This window comes from Epinephelus fuscoguttatus, linkage group LG4 (assembly GCF_011397635.1).
Source record: "Epinephelus fuscoguttatus linkage group LG4, E.fuscoguttatus.final_Chr_v1".
Classification (NCBI taxonomy): Eukaryota; Metazoa; Chordata; class Actinopteri; order Perciformes; family Serranidae; genus Epinephelus; species Epinephelus fuscoguttatus.
Window position 1 is genome coordinate 40460117 of NC_064755.1, and position 23586 is coordinate 40483702.

Consider the following 23586-nt stretch of genomic DNA (forward strand, 5'->3'; position numbering starts at 1 on the left):
AATTTAATCAGCCGGCATATGATTGAGGGCCGCACAGGAAGAGTGCACACATAAAACCAAATATCTTTTCCATCTCATGTCAACATTAAACTGCCATATTCTCCACCAAAATCGCTCACATTAGCTAACGGCACTGGCGTTGATGGGGGAACGTAATTCCTGCGACACTTGTGAGGCACCACGAGTGAAGTTGTCATTTCCAAGCTGACAGACAGGTGTGAGGGTTTGCAGTTTAGCAGTTTGACGCAGTCGCTGAGTGATGTATTAATGTGAGCTGTATTAAAATGGACTGCAGATTATTTAATGCATGCATTTCACGTCACGTTCAGGTGGCGCACAGAATGTTCCTGAGGGCCACAATTGGCTAGTGGGTTGCACTTTGAGAGGCCCCGCCTTAAAGGACAGGGCTGGTGTTATTCTGTATTTTTCTCATTGTCATGAAAAGACCAAACAAACAATGTGTTCACCTTTCAGTACTTTTTACTTAGTCTGATCTTACTATATAATGACGAAAACTCTGTCTGTGTGTCTGTTCCACGTTTTTCTCCTCACTGACTTGGTCAATCCATGTGAAATTTGGCACAGTGGTAGAGGGTCATGGGAGGATGCCAATGAAGCACTATTACATCAATTGGCCAAAGGGGGGCGCTATAGCAACCGATTGAAATGTCAAACTTTGAATGGGCATATCTCATGCCCCGTATGTCGTAGAGACATGAAACTTTGCACAGAGATGCCTCTCCTCATCAGGAACACATTTGCCTCAAGAACCCATAACTTCCGCTTATATAGATTTTCCGCCATTTTGAATTTTTTGAAAAACACTTCAAATGGATCTCTTCCTAGGAAGTTTGAGCGATCTGCATGAAACTGGGTGAACATAATCTAGGGACCAATATCTAAAGTTCCCTCTTGGCAAAAGTTGGAAAACTTACTAAAACTGAGCTTCTATAAGGCAATGAATATTGCGGAGGGCGTGGCTCATCACATAAAGGTGTATAACATCTCAAGGGTTTCACCCATCACCACGCAACTTTGTAGGCATATGACCACACATAATCTGAGGGGACCCCTCCATTATTGACCCCATCAAACAAAATGGGGGCGCTAGAGAGCTCATTTCTTATCTGAGCCTAACCGCCAAATGGATTTTTACTAAACTTGGTAGATATGTAGAACAGGACGCCTCAAGGTGACTGGAGAAATTAACTCTAATTGGCAACTGGGTGGCGCTATAACAACAGAAAAATGCTTCAAAATGGTTAAAATACAATCGATCGCTGTGTTTTTCTACTCACTGACGTGGTCAATCTATGTGAAACTGCACATAGGCATTGAGGACTGGCATAGGTAGAAGGTGACAAAGCTACCAATGGGTATGGACTAGTATATAGTACAATAACTATATACAATATATACAATAACTTGATGTTGTCTTGCTATTGTTAGTGCTGAAACTGTTGTGTCATGAATATGTTCAATTTCATAATTGTGTATAATAGTGTCTTTTAGCAGGGAAAGTATTCTCTGTTTCCAGCCCAGGGACAACAGATGAAAATTAGTTTACACCTAACTCTGGTGCAGCTAAGTAGCTGTGCACTTTCCCTGTTAAATACATAAAATAATAGATAATTCTCTGAAGCTCTCAGCTCCAGGCCAACTGGCTCTTTCAGAAGATTTAAATCTTTAAAAACAACTTTCAAAGATATAGTTTAATTTTTAAGATGGATCGATAACTCCTAAAACAGCTGGTCTCTGTAGTTTTGGCCAAGAAAAGAGGATAAAATAGTGCAATTGTTGGGGTGCTGTAGAGACAGAGCACAATCAAGTCCTGCCCACACTGGACGGGAAAATAATTAATCGCTCCACATTGGCTTTGCTTTGCAGGAAGGTGCCTTCTTATCACTTATATCTGCTAGCATTATACATAAAAGCTGACGTGCTGTGATAGGATGCATTACCAACAGGGTAACAAACCCAGAACTAAGATTTTATAAGCTGCAGAACCAAAAACCAGAGTTCTTAAAAAGACAAAAAAGTGGATACAGGCAAGGTAACTGAGCTATGTAATGCCTGGTTTTGATCTTTGTTAATTGAAATGATGATCTGGTGATTCAATCAAATACTTCTTCTGGTCATTAAGGTAAGGAGAAGAGGACACTGACATAGGCCGACAATACTGAGTGTGTCAGTGTACCTTCTCCTCTCTAGTGGACATCAGGTGCCGAAATAATCCTTTGACGTGCTGATATCTAATGTTTGTAGCTAGCCAAGGGCATTTTTAGCATTTCAGCTGTTGGTGGCATATTTTGGCGCTGATTGTGACGTGTGCCGCTCAGTCTCTATTTTCAGCTTTCGTCAGGGTGTGAATATATAACGAGCAGGCAATGTGGTGGAACTGGGGCCTGTGGTGTGGGCGCCTGCAGAGAGAGTTGGCTCTTGCAAGTGATTCAGATTGCCACCTTGAAAAAGTGTTCAAAAAAGAGCTTGAGTTAAATTAAATATTGTATATATGCTATATATGTCCTCAAAAAAAGCAAAACTTATCTCCGCTATGGTCTTTTTGTAAAATAGTCAGTAGCAATCTCAAACAAAATTTTATGTTTATTCTACATAAACTAGAAAAACTTTTCAGTCAAATAAATCATTTCTTACTTTCTTTGATAAACTGTCAAATGTGCAGTGATGATTGATGAGTAATACATAACTAAATCTTGTCCAATGTCAAGTCTTTATTTAATCATGTGACAAGATGATACGTGCATGATAGCGTGCACCAGGGCCCCCTTACGCCGCTGACCTTACTGCCAGAAAAAGGACGCTGATATTCAATGAATCTACAAAACTCAAAAAGTTTGTTAAATAAGAGGCTGGAATCAAATCCAGTTGATATTTTCAAGTTCTCCTGAAGCTAACTCAAAAGGGAACCATAGTTGTCTTATTTTTGACGTATTCACCTTGTTTTAGTGTTACTTGTTTCTTGCAGCACCGCAGAGTTTTTGTTTCTGCCACTGGCCTTTTAAATGACCCCAACAAATGCTGAGAGGAGCTCTTGAGTTGATAAGTGTGGCTTAATACTGCAAGCTGTTATTGAGCATTATGTAACATTAGTCATATTGACGTCTGAGGACCTGAAGCACTCGCTGATATTCGGATCCTCACATGATGCAGACTTGTTGATTTTTGTGGAGGTGTTGCTGCAGACTGCAGAAACAGTTTAGGATAGATAGTTTAGGAGGTCGAAATCCATTTGTGAGCACTCCCACAATGAGATGGGTGCCCACACATAGATCATAATTTATGTGACAAATGAGTTTCTATCACCATTTATTACAGACTGTATTTGTTTTCCAAGAAGCTCTCCCTCAAGCATCCGTCGAGGAAACTGAGGAAATATTGCTGTTTCGGGAAAAAAAAAAAAATCATGAATCTCATACAAATGTTTGGATAAACCTCCAGCAAATATTTCATTTTATAGTAAAGTCTGGAAAGATTACAAGCCAAGTTTGCACCTGTGACATGATCTGGACTTTGGGAGTTAGTAGAGGTTTGGTCTAGAAGTCAAAGCTTCAGGACACAAAGGTCATGTACTTTAATATAAGAGAATACAGAGGCCTGATCTGCAGTCTACATTTTATTATACACATTTACATATAGCGCTTTTTAGAGGGTGGATACTGGTATATATCTTAGACTCTGTGTTCTTAAATGTGACGTTTTTAGGCCAGGAAAAACGATATATGCATACATGAAAAAAGAGTTTGACTGTTTTCCCAGCAGACTTTGTTACTGGCAGAGGAGAGAAAACTCTCGAAATCAGCCTTTAGAACATCATGTAGAGAAACTACAAAACATGCATATATTTAGAACATGCAACGGGTTTGAAATGGAATATATGTAATTATTGTAGGAGAGGTGAATGAATGCATTATGGAAGATATTCAAATTAATGCAAAACTTGACATAATTTTCAGGTTTATTCCGAGTTATCTGAGGGTGGACGGGCTGGTTGTCAGTGGTGCAGCAGTAGTTGATGAGGTGGGTGTAGTACTCGGTAGATGGGTAGGTTACTGAGGAGGAAGTGTGTGTATACTGTCTTGTATATGCCAATGGCTTTTTGGCTGATAGTTTTTAATAGTTTTTAATGTAAATGGCGAGAAAAGGCGGCAGGTACACCCCATATACCTGTGTATACCCTCCACTACACCACTGGTAGCAATGCTCCATTACAAGCAAAAGTTCTGCATTCAAACTTTTCTTCAGTAAAAGAACAACAAGGTTTTTTGAGATTATCAGAAAAAATACTCTCTTTTCTTGGTTTCAGTATGAGAATGGCTCCTGTCAGTGTTATTATATTTTTGATGCATTCACATGTGAGCTGTGCTTCAGTGTTGCAGGACTTTTCACTGCTTCATGTACTGTTGTGTTGGTACATGTGAAAATGTGATGGCAACGCAGTCTCACAGAAATATGGCAAATTGACACAAACTTTTAACAACCCATTATGTGGTGGTGGGCGAGACGTGTTAAAATTACGTGCCGGTGGGGGCGTCGGTGGATGAGTGGATAGAGCGAGCGCCCCATATACAAGGCTGTTGCCGCAGCGGCCCGGGTTCGACTCCAGCTGGTGGCCCTTTGCTGCATGTCACTCCGTCTCTCTCTCTCCTTTCATGCTTGTCTGTCCTATCGATTAAAGGCTAAAGAAAAATGCCCCAAAAAATATCTTGGAAAAAATAAAAAAATTACTTGCCGGCAACACGAAAACAAAACAAATTTATGCAAAGTCTGCTACAGACTGTTGCAGTTTAGGTTAGGTTTAAGAAAAGCTTGTGGTTTAAGTTAGTAAGGGACAATAACTTGCAGATTTTGCTTAGTTACTTAAAACACCTACTTAAGAACTTTGTTGACTTTTGGTTTCATACAGGACACAAACAGCAGTCTCCTGGTTGAAAGTCCGTGTTTGTTTGACGTCTCTTGGTGAGGTTTGTAGGTTGCAATTTACTGAAACGTCTCCTGGTTAAAATTTCTTTTGGTGTTGATTGTTCAGGAGGCTTTTACTGGAAGCCGAATTATCCACAGAGGTGTCTCCCTCTCCAGAACAAACAGACCAGATGAATAAAATTGCGTGAACAAAGCAGGTTCCAGTTCCAACGAGTTTTTCTTCTATGCTCTTTGGCACGTCACAGACGGGTCACTGGCCCAGTGCCTGCTACATCTACGCTCTTTGGCTTAGATGTAGCAGGCACTGGCCCATGTGCTCACTTTTTTTCTGATCCAGATGTTCAGGGGTTTTTTTTACCAGGAGCTGAGTTATCCGCAGAGATCTTTTCCTCTCCAAACCAAACTCTAGAATTTAAACTGATAAAAACACTCATCAAAACAGTTTCACGTGACAAAATCAGGATTTTTCCAGCACTGCTTGTCACAGAGGGGCTTCTAACTACAGTGGCTGATGTCCCTATCGAGAGCCAGTGATTGGTTTGTCTGCTCCGAGCTACTGTAGAAACATGGCGGTAACATAAACACAACAATCTTTCTTTTTTAGGTGATTATACATGAAAGAAAACATATTCTATTTCTATGAAAAGATCCCTCTAATTTCTGCACACCAGACCTTTAATTTGTGCGTCCACCACCACAAGAGATCCTCGTTGACTTTGCATCGGCTTTGTTTTCTTGCTAGCATGCCATTTTTAACACATTTCGTGCCGACCACCACAAAATGCGATGTTAAGTCTTTGTGTTTCTTTCACATATTTCTGTCAGACCAGGCTGGGTTGAAGTAGAGAGTAGCATAAATTATATTATACACAATCAAGTGTAGTTCTTGAGTAAATGTACTTTGTTACTTTCTGCCACTGCTGGTTGGACTTGGAAAGAAAAGGCTTTCAATTCCTGCTAACGTTTCACAGTGTGAATAAATTCCATGTGCATAAAAAGAAAGAAACTTATTCCATCAGGAAAAGACAAAAGATATGTTAGAAACAATGTTTGTGGTAAAGACTGAAGCTGCAGAGGCTGAGAGAAAACTTGTTACATCCAGAGTTTTTAAAAGCTTAACCTCACTTTTATCTAATTATTCCACCTATATGGCACCTCATGTCTTTTTGTAATGAAAACAGTTTGTCTTATCTGTGCTACGTTCTTATAACATCACCTGACTGTTGAAGGAGAGACATCATGTTTGTCAGTTCTCCTCTCATTCAGTGTGAGTGAACATCCAGAGGAAATGGCCTGCTGTCATTATTTAATTAGCACCATAAGTCACGTTGGGAGTAATCCTCCTGTTATTGTCAATTAAAGAGAAATAACGGTGTTTTTTGCTCGTGCGGCCTAATCAGAGCAAATGTGCTGCGAAGCCCTCTGAGAAATCATGTGATGGAAATGAAGGATGAATGCTGACGTATGACTCGTGGAGCCGTGCAGAGGGCTGCGTCTTTAAAGAGTGACGCTGCTGCATGTTGACGTGAGAAAACTCCGCGTTTGTTCCAGGAGGCTTCGACCCCTCTTACTTGACCCCCGTTTAGCCGGGGTGGAAATTTCAATATGTGCTCTGAAAGACGCCTTTAGTGCACTGCTGTTAATTATGAGCAGCTTAAATACAACAGGGGTGAGGATGGATGGCGGGAGGGAGAGAGGGAGGGAGGAAGGGAGGGAGGAGAGAGACGGAGGTTCTGGTAAATTAGGCAGGCAGTGGTGTCTTTCCTCCTGTTAGAGCAGATCGCCCTGCAGCCCATCCTGTGACCTGCACATCTAAACTCTGACTGCACCCGTCCACACATAAGCTCTCGCCTGACTCATGTCGGCTCGTCACACAGCAGCATACGCCGTCTGTCCTCGCTGGCTCTCACAAAGCTCGGACACTTTCACCTCGTTAGCGCTCCGGAAGCATCCCGGTGGCTCCATTTCCTGAGGGACATGTAGCTTGTTAATGTGATTCCCCGGACGGGCTCAGGACCTTTTGTCGCATGTCCCTAAATCTTTCCTGCCTCTCGTCACTTTGACTTTGCCTGATAAAGACAAAAACACCTCCCACTCCTTTCCAAATAAAAAAAAAAACCCACCCCGTGTTTCATCCAGTCTTGTTGCTGCCTTTCTCTGACTTCAGGGGATGAACCTGTGGAGTGACACTGACACCGACGAGACTCCAACACAATCTGCTCTCAGCTGAACTGACAGAACATTGAAAAAAAGCAGACTCCAGCTTTCAGAACAACATGAGGATTGTCTGCGAGGAGCTGCGGCGTCCTCGCACGCATCTATAAACCTGCGACAAAAAAATCCCCCAGCCCTGTTTTCTTATTCCCCTCAGCTGTCAGAACCGCAGGCTGAGCCGCCACAGCGCTCAAGGACTACCGCAGTCCTCCCAACACACACACACACACACACACACACACAGACACCAACACACACAAGTCATACAGCCATGAAACACTCACCAGCAGAAGCGGTATCCATCACGTCCCGTGCAGCAGCAGATATTCAGCAGGTATTCCTGGCATGGCTGCAGCAGCAAAGAGCGTGTGTGTGTGTGTCTGTGTGTGTCGGCGTGTGTGTGTGTGTGTGTGTTTTGTTTAAGGCATGCAGCGCTGCATGTTAACATCCAGCAGCAGCAGCTATTTTCCTGTTTTCCTCGAGTATCTCCAAGAACCAACGTCTCCTCTCTTTTCCTCTCCACAGCGACAGAGAGATGTAGAAAGAGAGGAGGGGGGGAGAGACACTGAGAGAGACTGAGGAGAGAGAGTGAGGCTCAGTGTGTGTGTGTGTGTGTGTGTGTGAGAGAGAGAGAGAGAGAGAGACATCCAGAATTAAAAGGAGAGGGGGGAGAGAGACACTGAAAGAGAATGATAGGTTGTGTTTGTCGTTCCTCCATCCTTCCTCTCCTCTGCTGTTGGAGAGGAGATCATCCATCACTCTATTACACACACACACACACACACACACACACACACATACACAGAAGCACAGTATGAATGCACACACACACACACACACACACACTAGAACACACATTGATATATTCCAGTTCCCCAGAGACCGGCCAATGAGTGTTCAGCTCTGCAGCTGTAGGTGAAGCCAATTGGCTTAGCAAGCTGTCAGTCAGTCTGTCATGATCCTCTGTATCCCCACGGCAACGGCGAGGAGAGAGTGGAGGAGTGGTGGAGTGGAGGGGGGGGACAGAAGAAATAAGAGGGAAAGAAGGAGAAATGAGAAGATGATGAAAAGAAGGAGGAATGAAAGAGGAGGAAGAGATGAAGGAAGAGGATGAAAATGAGGAAGAAAAAGTCAGAAGTCACAGAGAAACAGGTCAAAGAGGAGGAAGACGAGCACAAACAGGAAGCAGGAGAGAGATAAAGTCTTGTCCATCTTCCTGGCAGCGGGTCACTGAGGAAGTCAGGAATTAGCAGGACACCAGGGAGTGGAGGAGGAGATTTACTCTGAGATGCTGAAGGTTCAGGTCTTCATGGTCCAGATCGGATCAAACCTGACATGCATGAATTAGTTTTAAAAACCAAAAGACCAGATCTGAAATAGACCCAAAATGAATAATTCAACCAGATCCACCACTTACCTCAAGTATCATCATCCACCACCAAGTATCTTTGGACCACAACCCACCAGTTGGGAACCACTGTTCTAAGGGCTTATTTATGCTCAACGTTAGATACGTTTACAGACACGCATGGAGTCTTTTCTCCATGCACTGTGTTCATTTTGTCTGTGTTTGTGCATGTTTTCTGAAAGCTCACAGATACTGATGAAACTAAGCAGTACCATCAGAGGTCATGGGGGCAGTGTAAAGTTGATCAAGCAAGATACAACCCTAGGAGGCCACGAGGATATTTAGAAAATGGCTAAACAAAACAAATTGGTAATATAGTGAAAAGAATTCTCCATCCACATGTTGTAACATCATATTTAATGACCTCACAGACCACCTCCGTCTACAACATTGCCTCCGTTAAAAGGAACATTGTGTGAGACTTTTGACTCTGCCCTCTAGTGCCATCTATTGGCTGTGTCTTTGCCTGAATGAAGGATACGTGGAAGTATGAGGGCAATAAGGTTTACAACATCTGAAATGGATGTATCTATTCAATGAATTAGCCCTAATACCACAGGAGCGTTCCCTAAGTTAGCACCCCTACAGCCTATGACTGATGGCAGTTTTAAAGATGTGTTCCATATTGTTAAACAGTCACAGTCAAGTTCAGTTTAGACACCAAAGCTTCTTGGTTAGGTTTAGGAAAAGATATTTGTTTGGGTTAAAATAAGTATGTTTATTACGTAACTTAAGATAATCCTTATTTGTCCCACATAGTGGAAATTTGCAAGTTAGTAATTGTAAGTAACGTACGTAAGTTAACTTACATTATGTACATGATGTAAGTTAGATAATTATAAGTCAACACTTACCTGTTTCGGTTCAAATAAGTCAACGCTGACCTCTGATTTCACACGGGACGAGAACAGCGGTCTCCTGGGTCAAAGTCCTGTGTTTGTTTGATCCATCCTCCATCCACCTCCTCCGTACCACAGAGAACTGGATAAAGCATCGCTGAGTGGTGCGTGAAGCCAAAAAAGGTGGACTTCCAAGTAGAAAATTACCTAAATCTTCTACTGACCACAGAGCAGGCACAGTAGGAACTTATGGAGGCCGAGCTGGCTACTACTGGTTTAGAAGTAGCTGCTAACTTGATTTTGGATAAAATGATTTAGTCGGTTTTGAGGCTTATGTAACCACATTCATACTGAGCCGAGTTTTGCACACATTAGTAAACTGTAACTATAAAATGAAAGGATGTTTTGCTGCCTCTTGCAGCAGCTGTAGTCTGACAATAGATAATTTAATTCACTGGGCCCACTGCCGGCATACCTTAAATTTCAATATGACAACTTTGACCATTACTTCAGTTTTTGTTGTCTCTCATTGATGACGCAGACTTTTAGTCTAATGATATATATTAATTTCAACCAGATTATGGGAACTGCATATATTCTAATCCTCACTCTGAGAAAAAAAATGCATTGCTGAGCATCGTTTCTGTGGGCTACAGCAACACTAAACCCCTGAGCTTGCCTGAGAAAGACTAAATGCACAAAGCTGTTATTTTTAATTATCCCATGGAGAGAGACTCTCACTGCAGCCTGTTTTAATTTGTTCTGAAAATGTGGGCGTGCAGCCTCGTTCTGTGGACGATAAACGAGGTGCAGACTTCCATCTGTGTCACTGATAATGAGGAAATAATGTAAATGCTGAGCAGAGCAGTGAGAATGTTGCGCTGAAAACATTAAACAAGCCTAGGGTCTAGGTACCATGTCAGAAGGGTTACTTTTGGTTTCAAAGATACCATACCGAAAGTGTTTGGTGGAAAGGGGACTTAATCGGCGGTATTTAATAAGTTGGGATAAGAACATGATCAAAGTACTGTAACAGCATATGGATAATTTGCATATTATCAACTGTATTGTCATCCAGAGATAATTGATGCTGCTCAGAATCAAACCTGAGAAAAACAACCTTCATTTCTGCTTGTCCAACACAAGTCTGAAGCTTTCATCAACACGAGAGTGTGAAAAATGAACTCAGACAATAGACGAGTATCTGAACCTTCAATCTTTCATCTGGCACAGACATCTTAAACTAGATCTGAATGTACAGACACTGTCTCCCCGAACAGAGCTATTCCCACAGCTTACTGCATCACGCTTGTATGATTTTTATTTGGCAGTGTTTTCCTGTTTGGCTTTTATGCTTATTGTCTTATATATTTTATTGTTCCCTCAGGTCCCCCAAGAACCCCCAGCAGAAGATCATCAAGCGGGTCATTGGCCTGGAGGGAGACTTCATCAGGTAGGAAGCAGCGCCTCCTCCTCCCCCTGTAGCAACAAATGACTGACGGAGCCTCTCTGACTAACACTGATAAAGGAATGGATGTCTTTAATATCACTTTTATATTGTAATAAACTAAAGGCATCCTGAGGTTGATGTGAAACAGCAGCCTGTTAGTCAGAAAAAACACAGCTGTCTCTCATCTAATCGTATCAGTTTGCAGTCAAGAGGTTCACTCCATCACGCTGCTTTCTAATCAGATTAACTGGCATCACCTGGTGGCAAAAGTAAATCACTGCTTAGTTCCTGCACAGACACAGAACACTCACTGAAGGTAGGGACATGGAGGAGCTTTACTATACTATATATTTACACAATACTGTACAAACACAATGACGCATCCTACACAATATCAGGTGGGATCTCTACAATTTTAAAGGTAAACAGTGTATTGATTGATTGATGTTATCACCAGTGAAAGTGAATGGCAACCCCAGATTCACTCTTGTTTTAGAGCAAGCTTTGTCCACCTGGCGTTTCGGCTCGCCATATTTCGCCTCTCTTTGGGGGATTTTCATAGCTTCTTCTTGAATGCGTGCTGTTTATGGTCTCACATGGTCGCTACCTTTTTATAAAGTCTTGACCTTTCCTGCACAGTGTGCCCAGGAACATCTCAAGCAAACATAAGTAGACTGTACTTACCCAAGATAGCATCTATTTGACTTGCTGCCCTCTGGAAACTGCTAGTCATTCAAAACCCAGACAAACAGACTCCAACACAGCTTTTTCACCACAGCAATAGTCTTTGAACGACTTCAAATACACTGGATGAATCTTTTTTATGGATATAATTACTACATGGTTAAATGTATGGAGGATGTGGTTTTTAGCTGTCAGCACCTTACAGGAGAAGCACTCCTGGTTTCATTGTCCATCCATTTTCATCCACTTATCCGGGGCTGGGTCACGGGGGCAGCGGGCTGGGCTAGTACTCTAGACGTCCCTCTCCCCAGTGATGCTTTCCAGCTCCTCCTGGGGGACCCCAAGGTGTTCCCAGGCCAGATGAGATATATAATCCCTCCAGCATGTTCTGCCTGTTGTACCTCGTTGCCTCCTACCAGTTGGATGTGCCTGGAACACCTCTAACAGGAGGCGCCCAGGAGGCTGAAACCCTTTCTATGCAAAGGAGCAGCGGCTCTACTCCGTGCTCCCTCCAGATGTCTGAGCTCCTCCCCCTATCTCTAAGGCTGAGCCCAGCCACCCCATAGAGGAAACTCATTTCGACCACTTGTATCCATGATCTCATTCTTTCGGTCACTACCCAGAGTTCATGACCATAGGTGAGGGTTGGGACGTAGATGGACCAGTAAATCGAAAGCTACGCCTTCCGGCTCAGCTCCCTCTTCACCACGACGGTCCAGTGCAAAGCCTGCATCACTGCAGAGGCTGCACCAAACCACCGATCCATCTCACGCTTCATTCTACCCTCACTCCTGAGCAAGACCCAGAAATACTTGAACTGTCTCGCTTGAGGCAGTAACTTTCTTCAATCCACTGATTTCCAGCAGAGGGTCATGGCCTCAGATTTGGAGGTGCTGACTCTGTAATTTCATTGTGCTTTTTAATAATACAGTGACAATAAAGGCGTTCTGATTCTGAAGAAAATAAGAAAATCCAGGCAAGGGCAGATTCTCTGCAGATACTGCCGCACACTGAGAGTCAGGGGTGTAAATATAGATAGTGCAGACAGTGTAGTTGCACTGGGGCCCATAAAGAGAGTGGGCCCTCCAACAATGTGTTGGATGGAGAATGGGTCCTTATGAGTGATAGCCATCTTGAAAATATGCCTGTGTTCAAAGAAGAACTCTCATTAAATTAAAAATTTGCTATATTTGCCCTTGAATAAGGCAAACCCCTATAAGTCATGTTTATCTTTTTTTGTCCAACAAATGTGTTGGACAGGTGTACATACAGCAGACCTTCCAATATTCACACTATTTCACCCTGACCATGTCACTGTAAAATGTAGAAACTTTGCTTTTGACCTTGAAAAAGAGCATGTTCCACTAAATCCACGAAGGTATACTTCTAAATATATACTACTAAAATATGATTCAGAAGGTTATTAGGGCCATTAAAAACTATGAAACATTACTATTGCAATGTCTCCTGGGTTTGGCCATTTTTCGGTTTGATTAATTTAGCAAATAGTGGTTTGCTGCTTTTTTAATGTTCTGAATGTCACAAACAAAACCTTTAATCACTTTTAAGGCGGTTGTTTATTCCCAGGAAGCTCATGGCTCGAGGCTTTTTACTCATGTACTTTACATCCGGGCATTTCTTACTTAAATTTCTTACACAAATCCCCATACTACATGGTCAGAATGAACTACGATTCAATTTTACATCATACCTAGTGAGTAGTATGTGATATGAACCCCTTTTCTCAGGTTCTGTTGCATTCACTTTTATACTTTGATCCTTTTTAATGTCCATTGTGAGTCTGACTGTGTCATAGGAGAGCAAAGATCAGTGCTGCACTCTTTTAAATAACGACTTCAGTAATTATGTGATCCAGTAAGCTCGTCCAACCTCCAGGACACCTCAGTGGGAGTCACGGCTGCTGCCTATTCTGGTCCGAGCAGATCTTTGCACACAGCTCACTGTCTTCAGCTGTTGTTTCTCTTGTTTTTGAGGTGACTTTCAGCAGTTGTCGTGTACAATAAGCATGACTCTGTCCCATTAATAACTGCGGTTCCTCTGCATGGCTGAACAAACAGGCTCCCACTGATGACAAAAGCAGATTTGAAGTGACTAACCACTGCCGCCACCGTGTGTTGTGTTTGCCAGGTGGGTGAACAAATTACAAAAAGGATTTTTGGTGCAGCGCACAATGAAACCAACATGTCAAACTGCTGCAAGCACTGTGGCAGTTGTTTCAACTCAAAGTCGAGCTGATGTCCTTTTTTTTATTTAGTTTTTTTTATTAGCTTCAAACTGGAAACAACTGGGCTGCAGTCAGACTCTGAAACACAGACAGAATTACAACAAACACTTCTTACGGGACACTAATGAGAGGTGATGTCACACTGTGAGGCCTAATACTATCAAGCTGCTCTAAAAATCTGACACACTGTTAAAGAAGGTACAAAGACTCATAACTCCTTTTAAAACAATCTCATTTTAATACAGATGCCTCTATATGACTTTAATAAGAAAGTGAAACCATCATCTAGAGGACTGGCTTGTTTGTGTTTCTTTAAACCAATCCCAATCTTCTTGAGCACTAAGCCCAGGATGCAGTGACGATGCTCGTGCTAAACAGTGTCAGATAGAACTTATTTTGGTGGAACATTTGCTCATGGGGAAGTGAGCACTGTCACTACGAGGGGTGTAACAATCCATCCATCTGATCAATGTATTGATTAAATGATCAACGATGCAGTGTCATCGATGTGAAGTGAAAACATCGATCCATATCATCACCTTTAGGACATGCTTTTATTTTGAAAGTCTATGTCACAGTCAAACAGACGCAGTGAGATGGCAAGCGGCTAAGAGAAAGAAGATGAGGGTAACGTTATTTATTCGGGGAAAAAATCCTCAGTGTGGAAATATTTTGGATTTTGGAGAAAATACAGGTCAACAGACAGCACACATGCTGTATGTAAACAACGGCATTACGAGATAAAACACAACGTCACGTTACCTGCCTGGACGGGCGTCTCACTCCGCTAACTTCTCACTACAGCAACATCAGCTGCTGTTTCAACGATGTTGGACTGAAAAACGTGCATGTAGGCTGAAATTCAACAGTTCTGTGCTGTTGGGAGATGCAGTGACTTTAACCAACGGTGCGTCAGAAAAATAACAACAGTGCATGTCATCTTTTAGGCTATGAGTAGAGAAAACAAGTTTGCTAGCTGCTAGGCTAATTTATGTCATGTAAACATGCTAAAGCTAATAATTGATGACTAGCAAAAAACAATTGTTTTTTCTATGAATCTTGACAGTTATTACTGAGCTGAATTTGATACTTTTGTTAAATAATGTTGTTGTTTTATGGCTGTTGGGAGAAGTTTGCTTTCAGGGCTTTAAGCCAGATAGACCTGAAGATGATCGCTTGAGTTAAAATGAAGATATCTTCCAGAAGGTTAACTTATCCCATGTGCTGTTGTATCTGTGATAGTGGAGTGAGTTTAAAGTAAATTTTTACCACACTTATATTCATGTGTTGTTTTTATCTTTTATGGCCAAAAGCAGAAAAGAGAGAGGGTGGCAGCATCTTCTGTAACAGACTGTGTTAAAGGCGCTGTATGTAAGAATGTGGCCAAAACGGTTACTGCACTCAAAATACTGCCGCGAGTCGTGTCCACCCCCCCTCCCCTACAGATTCGAGGTTGCTGGACAGCGGCACACTGGAGACTGGTTTGTTTGCCCATGGGCGGCTGCCGTGGCAGGGCCGTGTCGCCGCGTCCTTGATCTTTGGTTTTCCAGCGGACCGTTCGAGCAAGTCCGGCTTCTCTGCTGCTAACGCTGCTGCCGGGATACAGCTGCTAATGCAATGTACCGGGACGCTGCTAATGCTGCTTGCCGTGCTGCTGTAGCTCAGTCGTAACTGTAACTGATGCTGAGACTCTGCTGACTGCGTGACTGGTAGACGGCGGTGGGTGGCGCAACAGGCCAAAACACAAATTCAAAACATAAACATGATTTGCAGACTGTGTTTTTTAAATGCAAATATTCTGGCTGTACTATTGTTGTCGGTGAGATCAGTATGTTATATGAACATTATTCCTTAGTCTCTGTGACATATTAGGATGATTTTATGACTATTTGCTTTAGATTTCTTACATATAGCTCCTTTAAATGGGCAGATAGTACCGTGTCATATCAATCGCAGGCCCCTGAATCACATTGAATCAAACTTGTACAGTGGCAGACTTTGTGATATCGGCAAATATTGTATGGTTGTTATAGAATCGATATAGTATTGTATTGTGTAGGCTTGTCACAACACCAGTATTTCAGTAGTCGATAACAATACCAGTGAATTTCCACGATTCTCGATACGACTCTCGATACCGGATTTTTTGGACCCGATCTAAGCTCTAGCACTTGTAGAAGCCATTGTTTCTAGCAAAGACAATGTTTTTCGGCGCTTGTCCTCAGCACAGACTGACTTGCGTATACTGCCTCCGTTAGTTCCGACAGGAATCAACACAGCCCGCTGAGGGCAAAGTTGTATCCAGTACTTACGATACCGAAAAAAAAACAGGTACCGATGTACTTTTTTCGTGTTGCCATCGACTTGGTACTGAATTATCGGTTTTCATGACAGTCCTAGTTATCGTGAGGAAACTGGTGAGTTACACCCTTTGTCAATAAAATGGTCCTGCAAAAGAAAATACTACAAAAACAGTCATATGTCAATCATCAGTTGTAATCTACTTTATTTGATTAATAAAGAAACAGGTGAGTTATATAAAAATACACCCCCTGTGCAGTTGTCATGAATGCCATAGAGACCAAAACTGTTTTTTGTACCAGGCTGTAAACATGTTTATTTCTGCTGTAAAGTTGGGCAGTTTAACATGGGGGTCTATAGGGATTGACTCACTGTTCGAGTCAGCCTCAAGAGGCCATTAGAGGAACTGCAGTTTTTGGCATGTCTACGTTAGCTTCATTTTTCAGCTCCGGAGGTTGCCACTTGTTTAACCACAGTGATGTTGACAGCCTTCAACATATTCACTACATAATAATGTTCAAATGTATCTGTGGTTTGCAGAAATGTACAATGCCGAGATTTTTCCTGTCGATTGTGTTGTGACATACGAATATTAGATCCACATTTAGTAACATAAAACTTTCCAGCGTCTCATACTGAGAAGGAACTGAAAGCAAATTAAATGTAATAGCGCCATCATTGCCCGCTGTCTTAACCTGTAGCGACACCTGATTATTAAGCTTTTCTCATAATTATGAGATAAGGTACCCTGTCTATAATTTTTCTTTTGTAAATGCAATGCACTCTCATAATAAGTGGTCTTACACCATGCAACGTAGTACTTCAGTGCTGAGTGTGTTCCTTAAAATGAACCTTTTTGTTATTTCCCCTGTGTGAGATCAGTGTGAGTGCTCTGAAGCCAACTTCACTGGAGTATTTTAACTTTTCAAGCTTAATGTCGGCTTGAAATTGGTCTTGAATTGCATTTGAACAAGCATTAAGAACACATTAAGGTTAGGTTGCAGAAAGCTATTTTTATTCTTAGTGTGAGTGCACTGGATTTAGCAGGGACCGTGTGTGTGTGTGTTTCCTTCAGAAAGAGGCAGGAGTTGCTCTCAGCCCTGTTACACTGCGTTCTCGTGAGGAAATGAGCTCCACAGTTCAGATAATGAGACGCAGCAGGAGAACAGAGCGGGCCGGGCTGCTGGCTCTGATACAGCAACTTCTCCAGACTCACCGTCTGATTGTTGGACAGGTTTTATTCATTACACAGACCATCGTGTCCCTGGTCTGTCTCTCTGTCCAATTAGCATTCTAGCAGACTCTCTCATTTTTACCTTTTAATCTGAACACAAAAGTTTGGCACAAACTCTGCAAAATTAAACTTGTGACTGATGACTGAATTGTTTCTGTCTCATCATGGTATTATATAATCAGATGAAGGCGCTGACTACATATATAATCTAGGTCATGTGATTATTAGTCACAGGTTCAGTCACAAGTTTCTGAACACATTTCTGTACGTTTCACATCAGACTTTGCTCTGTGTTGTACTTGTAAAGAAGACAAGGTCAAATTCCCTCTGAAGTCTTGGATTTCATTAACACCTTATTCTCATTTATTTTTAAAGAGTGACTCATCACCCAGAACCTGCCACAAGGGTCCTCTCTGACCCTTTTGAAGGTTGTTTAACTCCTGACACCGTGTGAAGAGCGAGCTATTCTTTCTCCTACTGTTGGGAAAATCTATTCAGGCTGAAAATCCCTTTATCATTTTACACATTTTTATTCTTCCGCACAGGCGATAGCTGTGGCCAGAGGCATTGTATTTTCGAGTTATCCATCCGTCCGTCGCTCCGTCTGTTCATACATCTGTGCACACGTCTGTCTGTATGTCAGGTTGTCTGTCCAAACATCCATAAGTCTGACTGTACATCTGATAAACAGATTAGACTTTGATGGTCAAAGGTCACTGTGATCTTGCATCCATCTCATTCTCGTAAATGCAATATTTCAAAAAGGTTTTTGAGGGAGTTTCCTCAAATTTGGGAGTAGGTAAAGATCCTTTTAGGGTCAGCGTCATGATGACGTCATTTTATTAGCTGGAGGCAAAACAGGACTTGGCACTGCAGGGCTGTAGGCAACATAGGAGTCTTAAAGGGACAGTGCACCCAAAAATGAAAATTCAGCCATTATCTACTCACCCATATGCCGAGGGAGGCTCAGGTGAAGTTTCAGAGTCCTCACATCACTTGCGGAGATCCAAGGGGAGAGGAGGTAGCAACACAACTCCACCTAATGGAGGCTGACGGCAACCCAGATTCAAACGTCCAAAAACACATAATGGAAACCACAAAATATCTCCATACTGCTCGTCCGTAGTGATCCAATTGTCCTGAAGCCCCGACGTAAAAAGGTGTTTGGAAAAACGTCATTTGAACTCTGTTTTTAGCCTCATTGTAGCCTGTAGCTCTAACTGCCTCTCTGCACACTGCGCTAATGTGTGCGCATTAGGTGGAGTTGAGTTGCTACCTCCTCTCCCCTTGGATCTCCACAAGGCATGTGAGTCTCCATCGGCATATGGGTAAGTAGATAATGGCTGAATTTTCATTTTTGGGTGCACTATCCCTTTAAAATGTCGTCTTGTTGTGTTATTGAACGCCAGAATGTTGTGGTTAAAATGCGGTTAGACGTAGGCATCAAAATCATTTGGCTATGATTAGGAAAAGATCGTGTTGTGTCTCAAAAAAACACAGTTTTGGGGGCACATTCCCACTAAAAACGCAGCGATTTCTCAGTAAAAATAATATCCACTTTTTGTGGCACTATCCCCCTGGAAAGACAGGGATGGGTCGCTACAAAACAGCCACATTTGGTTGCCGAAAAGCTGCCGAAAATGCAGTAATGTCTCGGTAAAAAACAACCAGTTTTGTTTGTTAGACTCAGAACAGGGTGCTGCTCCATCACTATGGTCTGCGACCCCTTTCAACGCCCTTTAGCCCTGTTTGGTTGATGTAAAAACACGTAAGTCCAGTTTGCGAAAACAGTAAATTCTCCACAGACACCCGACACCAAAACTCTAAGGGCTCATTTATGCTCAACGTTAAATACGGATCCGGATACAGACGGAGCCTTCTGTCCGTGCTCTGCGTTCATTTCGTCCATATTTCTGCATGTTTCCATAAAGCTTACGGATACGGGCCAAATGGAGCAGTACCACCGTGAACCATGGGGGCAGTGTTGCTGTCACTACCTGATGCATAGCTCTAGTGAGACACGAAGAAGAAATAACAATTCAATTTCTTTCATCGGCAGTACTAGCAAAAAGAATTCTCCGTCCTCCAGTCGCGATGTATTTAACGGCCTCACCGACCACCGCCTCCTACAACGCTGCCTCTGTTTTTGTCTTTTATGCAAGAGGTACATTATCAATATCTCCTCCACAGTCGCCATGTTTGTTTTTGAGTTTGTTGTTGTCATAAACTTTTGACACTGGGCTGCCTCCTGGTGGATATATTGGTTAACATCCATGCCAACGTAAAGGACGCATGGAAGTATGTGGGCAGTGACGGTAACATCGCTTGAAACGGACGTATACATTTTCGTACGTAAAGGGAGCATAAATGAGCCCTAAGACATACAGAGAGCTTTCCTTGGTCATGATAGGCTTGGCCAGCATTTTGTGAACTCATGTAGAAGTCCCACACTCACAGCTTTAATGTCCAAAAATATGGTCTCTGCCATTCAAAGTTAAACATAATGGTTTTCAAAGATTCTCTCCACTCAGAACTGTGTTTTGGTTATTGTCACTTTGTCTGCTGAAGGAGGACAGTTTTTCTGAGTTGATCTTGAGTCTCAGTTTGACACCTGGACATACCTGCAGGATCTTGTGACATCATAACTTCTCTGGGAGCCAATCATGGTTCAGTGAGCAGCTTAAACAGCGTGAAATGGAAACTTAAAGCCTCCAGGTCAACAAAACACTGAGAATAGACTTTTCAGGGAAGAACAAGACACCTTGATTCGAGCAGCTAAACCTTTGAAATGGACAATATTTGTCCACGTATAGATTCTGAATTTTTCAAAGAAGATGTACTTTTATACGTTTTTCTTGATGTGTGGAGAAAGCATCTCAGACACAAACTGTTATTCAGAGAAGAGTATGTCGTATTTGTTTTAAAACATGTCTGGAGCCTTGAATAATGAAGTACACTTCAGGTCTCTCAGGGTAATATACTGATGTCCTTTGCGACAAGTCATGCAGATGTTAATAATCATGCATGCAGCTCGACATGATGCATCAAAACAGATCTTCCCGCTAAGTGACACACAGAGGGAACACAGTGGTTGTGACAGACAGCACACACCACCCAGTGAACCAGCAAACACATCAGATCTCCACAGTGGGACCCTGCAGCAGCGCGGGGGAGGCTGAGAGGAAGTGGCAGGGCACCAGACCCGCACAGGCGTGTTCACAGTATCATAACACGCCATCATCATGTGATTCATCCCGGCAGCTGTTTGTGTCGGGCGCCACCGTGCAAATTACAGGTCACCGGCTGGGGAGGGGATGAATAATTAACAGGCCTGTGATGGGCTCCCTGGCGGAGGCGGCGCTGACGACGCTGGCAGTCAGCCTGTGTTGTCTTACACAGGCCAGGCCGACATAAATCACAGCTCAGGTTTTAATTCGGCCGCGCAGGCCAGACCGTCTGCCTGCCACATAACCGTCAGCCGCAGAGGGAGGATTCTTTTACAGATTCATCTCCAAACAGAGAGGCTCATACCACACATAAATCTCCCGTCGTCGCTGTCAGGCCGGAGGAAACTAAGTGGGAGTGTTAACTGTGGCGCGGTGCGGAAGAAGCTGCAATGAACTAATGGTGACTCATAAATAAAGTTTATTTGTCTGTTAAACCATTATACAGGTCCCCTTCCAGCAGGAGGCAACCACCACTGACACGAAAAGTCACTCCGACTCTAAACACAGACACAAACACAAACTAATGGAGGAAAGTTTAAAATCCTCACATTCACACAAAGAGAAGCGAAAAGAAGACTTCATCGGTATTTTGGAAATTAACTTAATCTGAATTCAGCCAGTAAACACATATTAGACATGGCCTCCCATTTTGTGGAGGCTTTTATCAAAATTGCCAAAACCTGGCAACTAAAATTGAATTTGGCGTCTTCTCTCAGCCAGAATGGCGAATTTGCTGCCAGCTTTAATAACACTGCCTAATTTAGTGATCCTCCCAGTACAATGTCATCTGCAAATGGTCAGCTGATTTTGGATTTATCTCCAGAAAGTTTCACAACTTTTCCTGACGTCTGTTTCGGTGTTTTAGTCCACCACTTTGCTCCAGACTGAAATGTCTGATGGGAATCTATTGGACTGGTGCAGATATTCTCTCCCCACAGGATGAATCCTAATGAATGTGGTGATCCTCAGACGTTTTAATCTAGCGCCACCAGCAAGTTTTCACTTATCCTTAAAAATATCTCAACATCTGCTTGATGGATTGGCACAGAATGGACATTCAGCAAACCAGGAGAGAAAAACAAAAGCCTCCCTAGAGGGGTGTGGAGAGTTGAAGAGGCGATGATATGTGTGAGATGAATCTCAGTCAAAAATCATACTCCCTCAAGGATTCATAACTCATATTTTAACACAGAGATGTCAAACACACATTGTTATCATTTAGTGTAACTTCCACTTCCTGAGGATATCATTATCTCTGATGTCCAGCCACAGTAAATGTCTGTAAAACTGCTCAGAAATCACAGAATAAAGACGCTGCAGACCTTCATCAGTATCATCATGTTTTTAAGTTTCTTTCAGTATCAAAGTTTCCAGTGATGACTGTCTGTACATCCGTGGGTACACTGCAAACAGGAGCCGCTAACAGATAATTCGGCATGCTTTTAATGGCTTGGTTTGTAGGAATGTAAACAGATAGAGGCCAAAAATCTCAGCATCAAGCAGATGTAGCTCACATTACAGCAGCACATTTGATGAGCTCTTGGCTTCCTGGTGGCTTTAATTTTCTCTGGCCTCATATTGGTTCCCAGATAGCCCTTTATATCTTAGTGTGAACATGTTTCCATCTTGTAGATGTCAAATTTCAAAATGAGCTGATGAAAAAACAAAAAACAAAACAAAGATTCGCTTTCAAATATAAGGACGTTGCACCAGGAGGGATTTCAATCACAGGAGGACCAGTGAGAAACAGATTACTGTGGCTGTAATTGTTTTTACTCAACATTGTCCTCCCCCAAAAACAGCCACATAGGTCATTTGTACAAACAGCCAATAGACCCTTTTAGGGCTGATGTCACAATGACGCCATTTTGTTAGCTGGAGGCAAAACATGACTCTCTCAAAACTTAGATATTTTGCATACCAGCCACCACTTCCCATCAACACCAGAACCAAGACAACTATGGTTAATGCAATAAGATGAAAAGGACTTGACAGAGGCAATCATCATAAATGCTCGCATGCGCAGCCTAATGTCTTTTGTTTAGTCTAGTCCCAGGAGAACTAAGAGAACTGTTACCACAGTAGATATGCTTGTGAGGGTGGTGCAAATTTAGGTGGTTGACAGTTTTAGGCCCAATCCCAATACCCCCCCTTGTCCACTACCCCTTAGCCCTCAAAATGAAGCAACGAGGGGTAGGGGTTGAAATCTTTCCCTAGGAATTGGGACACCACTCACTACGTCACTGCGTTGGTTACGTTCACACATACGTAACTATTTTAAACAGGAAGCTGCGAGTCATCTACATTTCCAACCGGCATCTACAATGGAGTCTCCAGTTGAGTTCATCCTACTGATCGTGTTTGCCGCATTCATCATGCTTCGTTTACTGAACGACAGACGACAGGGGACTTCTGCTAGCTAGCTACCAGCTAACATTAGGAGGCAGCATAGTTATACTAGCTGGCGTGCTATCGTAATGTGAAAAATCTGACAATTTTGCAGAACAGGACAGATGACAGACGCCAGATAGTGCGAGCTAGCTAGCTAGCTAGCTAACAAGCAACCTGACGACGGTAACGTTAGCTATGTATGAACTTTTTTCCCCGTCTCTTGCTCGGTGGTAGCCATGGCGACGTCTACCCCATGCTGGCAAGTCAGCATCTGAAATCCCTCGCTCCGAAGGGCTAGTTTCATACCCACGACCCCTCGTTATGCCCCCTACCCCTACACGCAAAAACGAATTGGGACACCATTACCCCTTGTGGGAACGCGCAAATGTAGGGGTAGGGCCAAGGGGTAGGGCTAAGGGGGGGCATTGGGACGAGCCCTTAATGTCCTTTAATTCTGTATTACTGTGATGTCTTGTTTTGGAATGCTGAATTTCCCGTCTGCACAACAGATTTACCCTGGGTACTCAAAAAGAAAAAAAATGAAAATCAGAATAATGTCAGTTCTAGCAGTTCTAGTGATATCAGGTAATAACAACACTTATTGCTGTATTTTGTGCATACAAACGTTGTAGCAATATGTCCCCAGATAGAA

General features: G+C 42.7%; 2 protein-coding genes across 2 annotated transcripts in view; one reads left to right on the top strand and one right to left on the bottom strand.

Moving 5' to 3' along the window:
- lrrn3a (leucine rich repeat neuronal 3a) overlaps nt 1-7766 on the bottom strand; it is a 32572-nt gene extending 24806 nt beyond the window's left edge. Inside the window, exon 1 of the mRNA XM_049575273.1 lies at nt 7440-7766. The gene's annotated coding sequence lies outside the window, so the exon portion shown is untranslated. The remainder of the gene's footprint in view (nt 1-7439) is intronic.
- The window catches only part of immp2l (inner mitochondrial membrane peptidase subunit 2), a 253688-nt gene that overhangs the window by 213273 nt on the left and 16829 nt on the right, over nt 1-23586 (top strand). The window contains exon 4 of the mRNA XM_049575278.1: nt 10790-10855. Coding sequence (XP_049431235.1) covers nt 10790-10855 — 66 coding nt within the window. The remainder of the gene's footprint in view (nt 1-10789; nt 10856-23586) is intronic.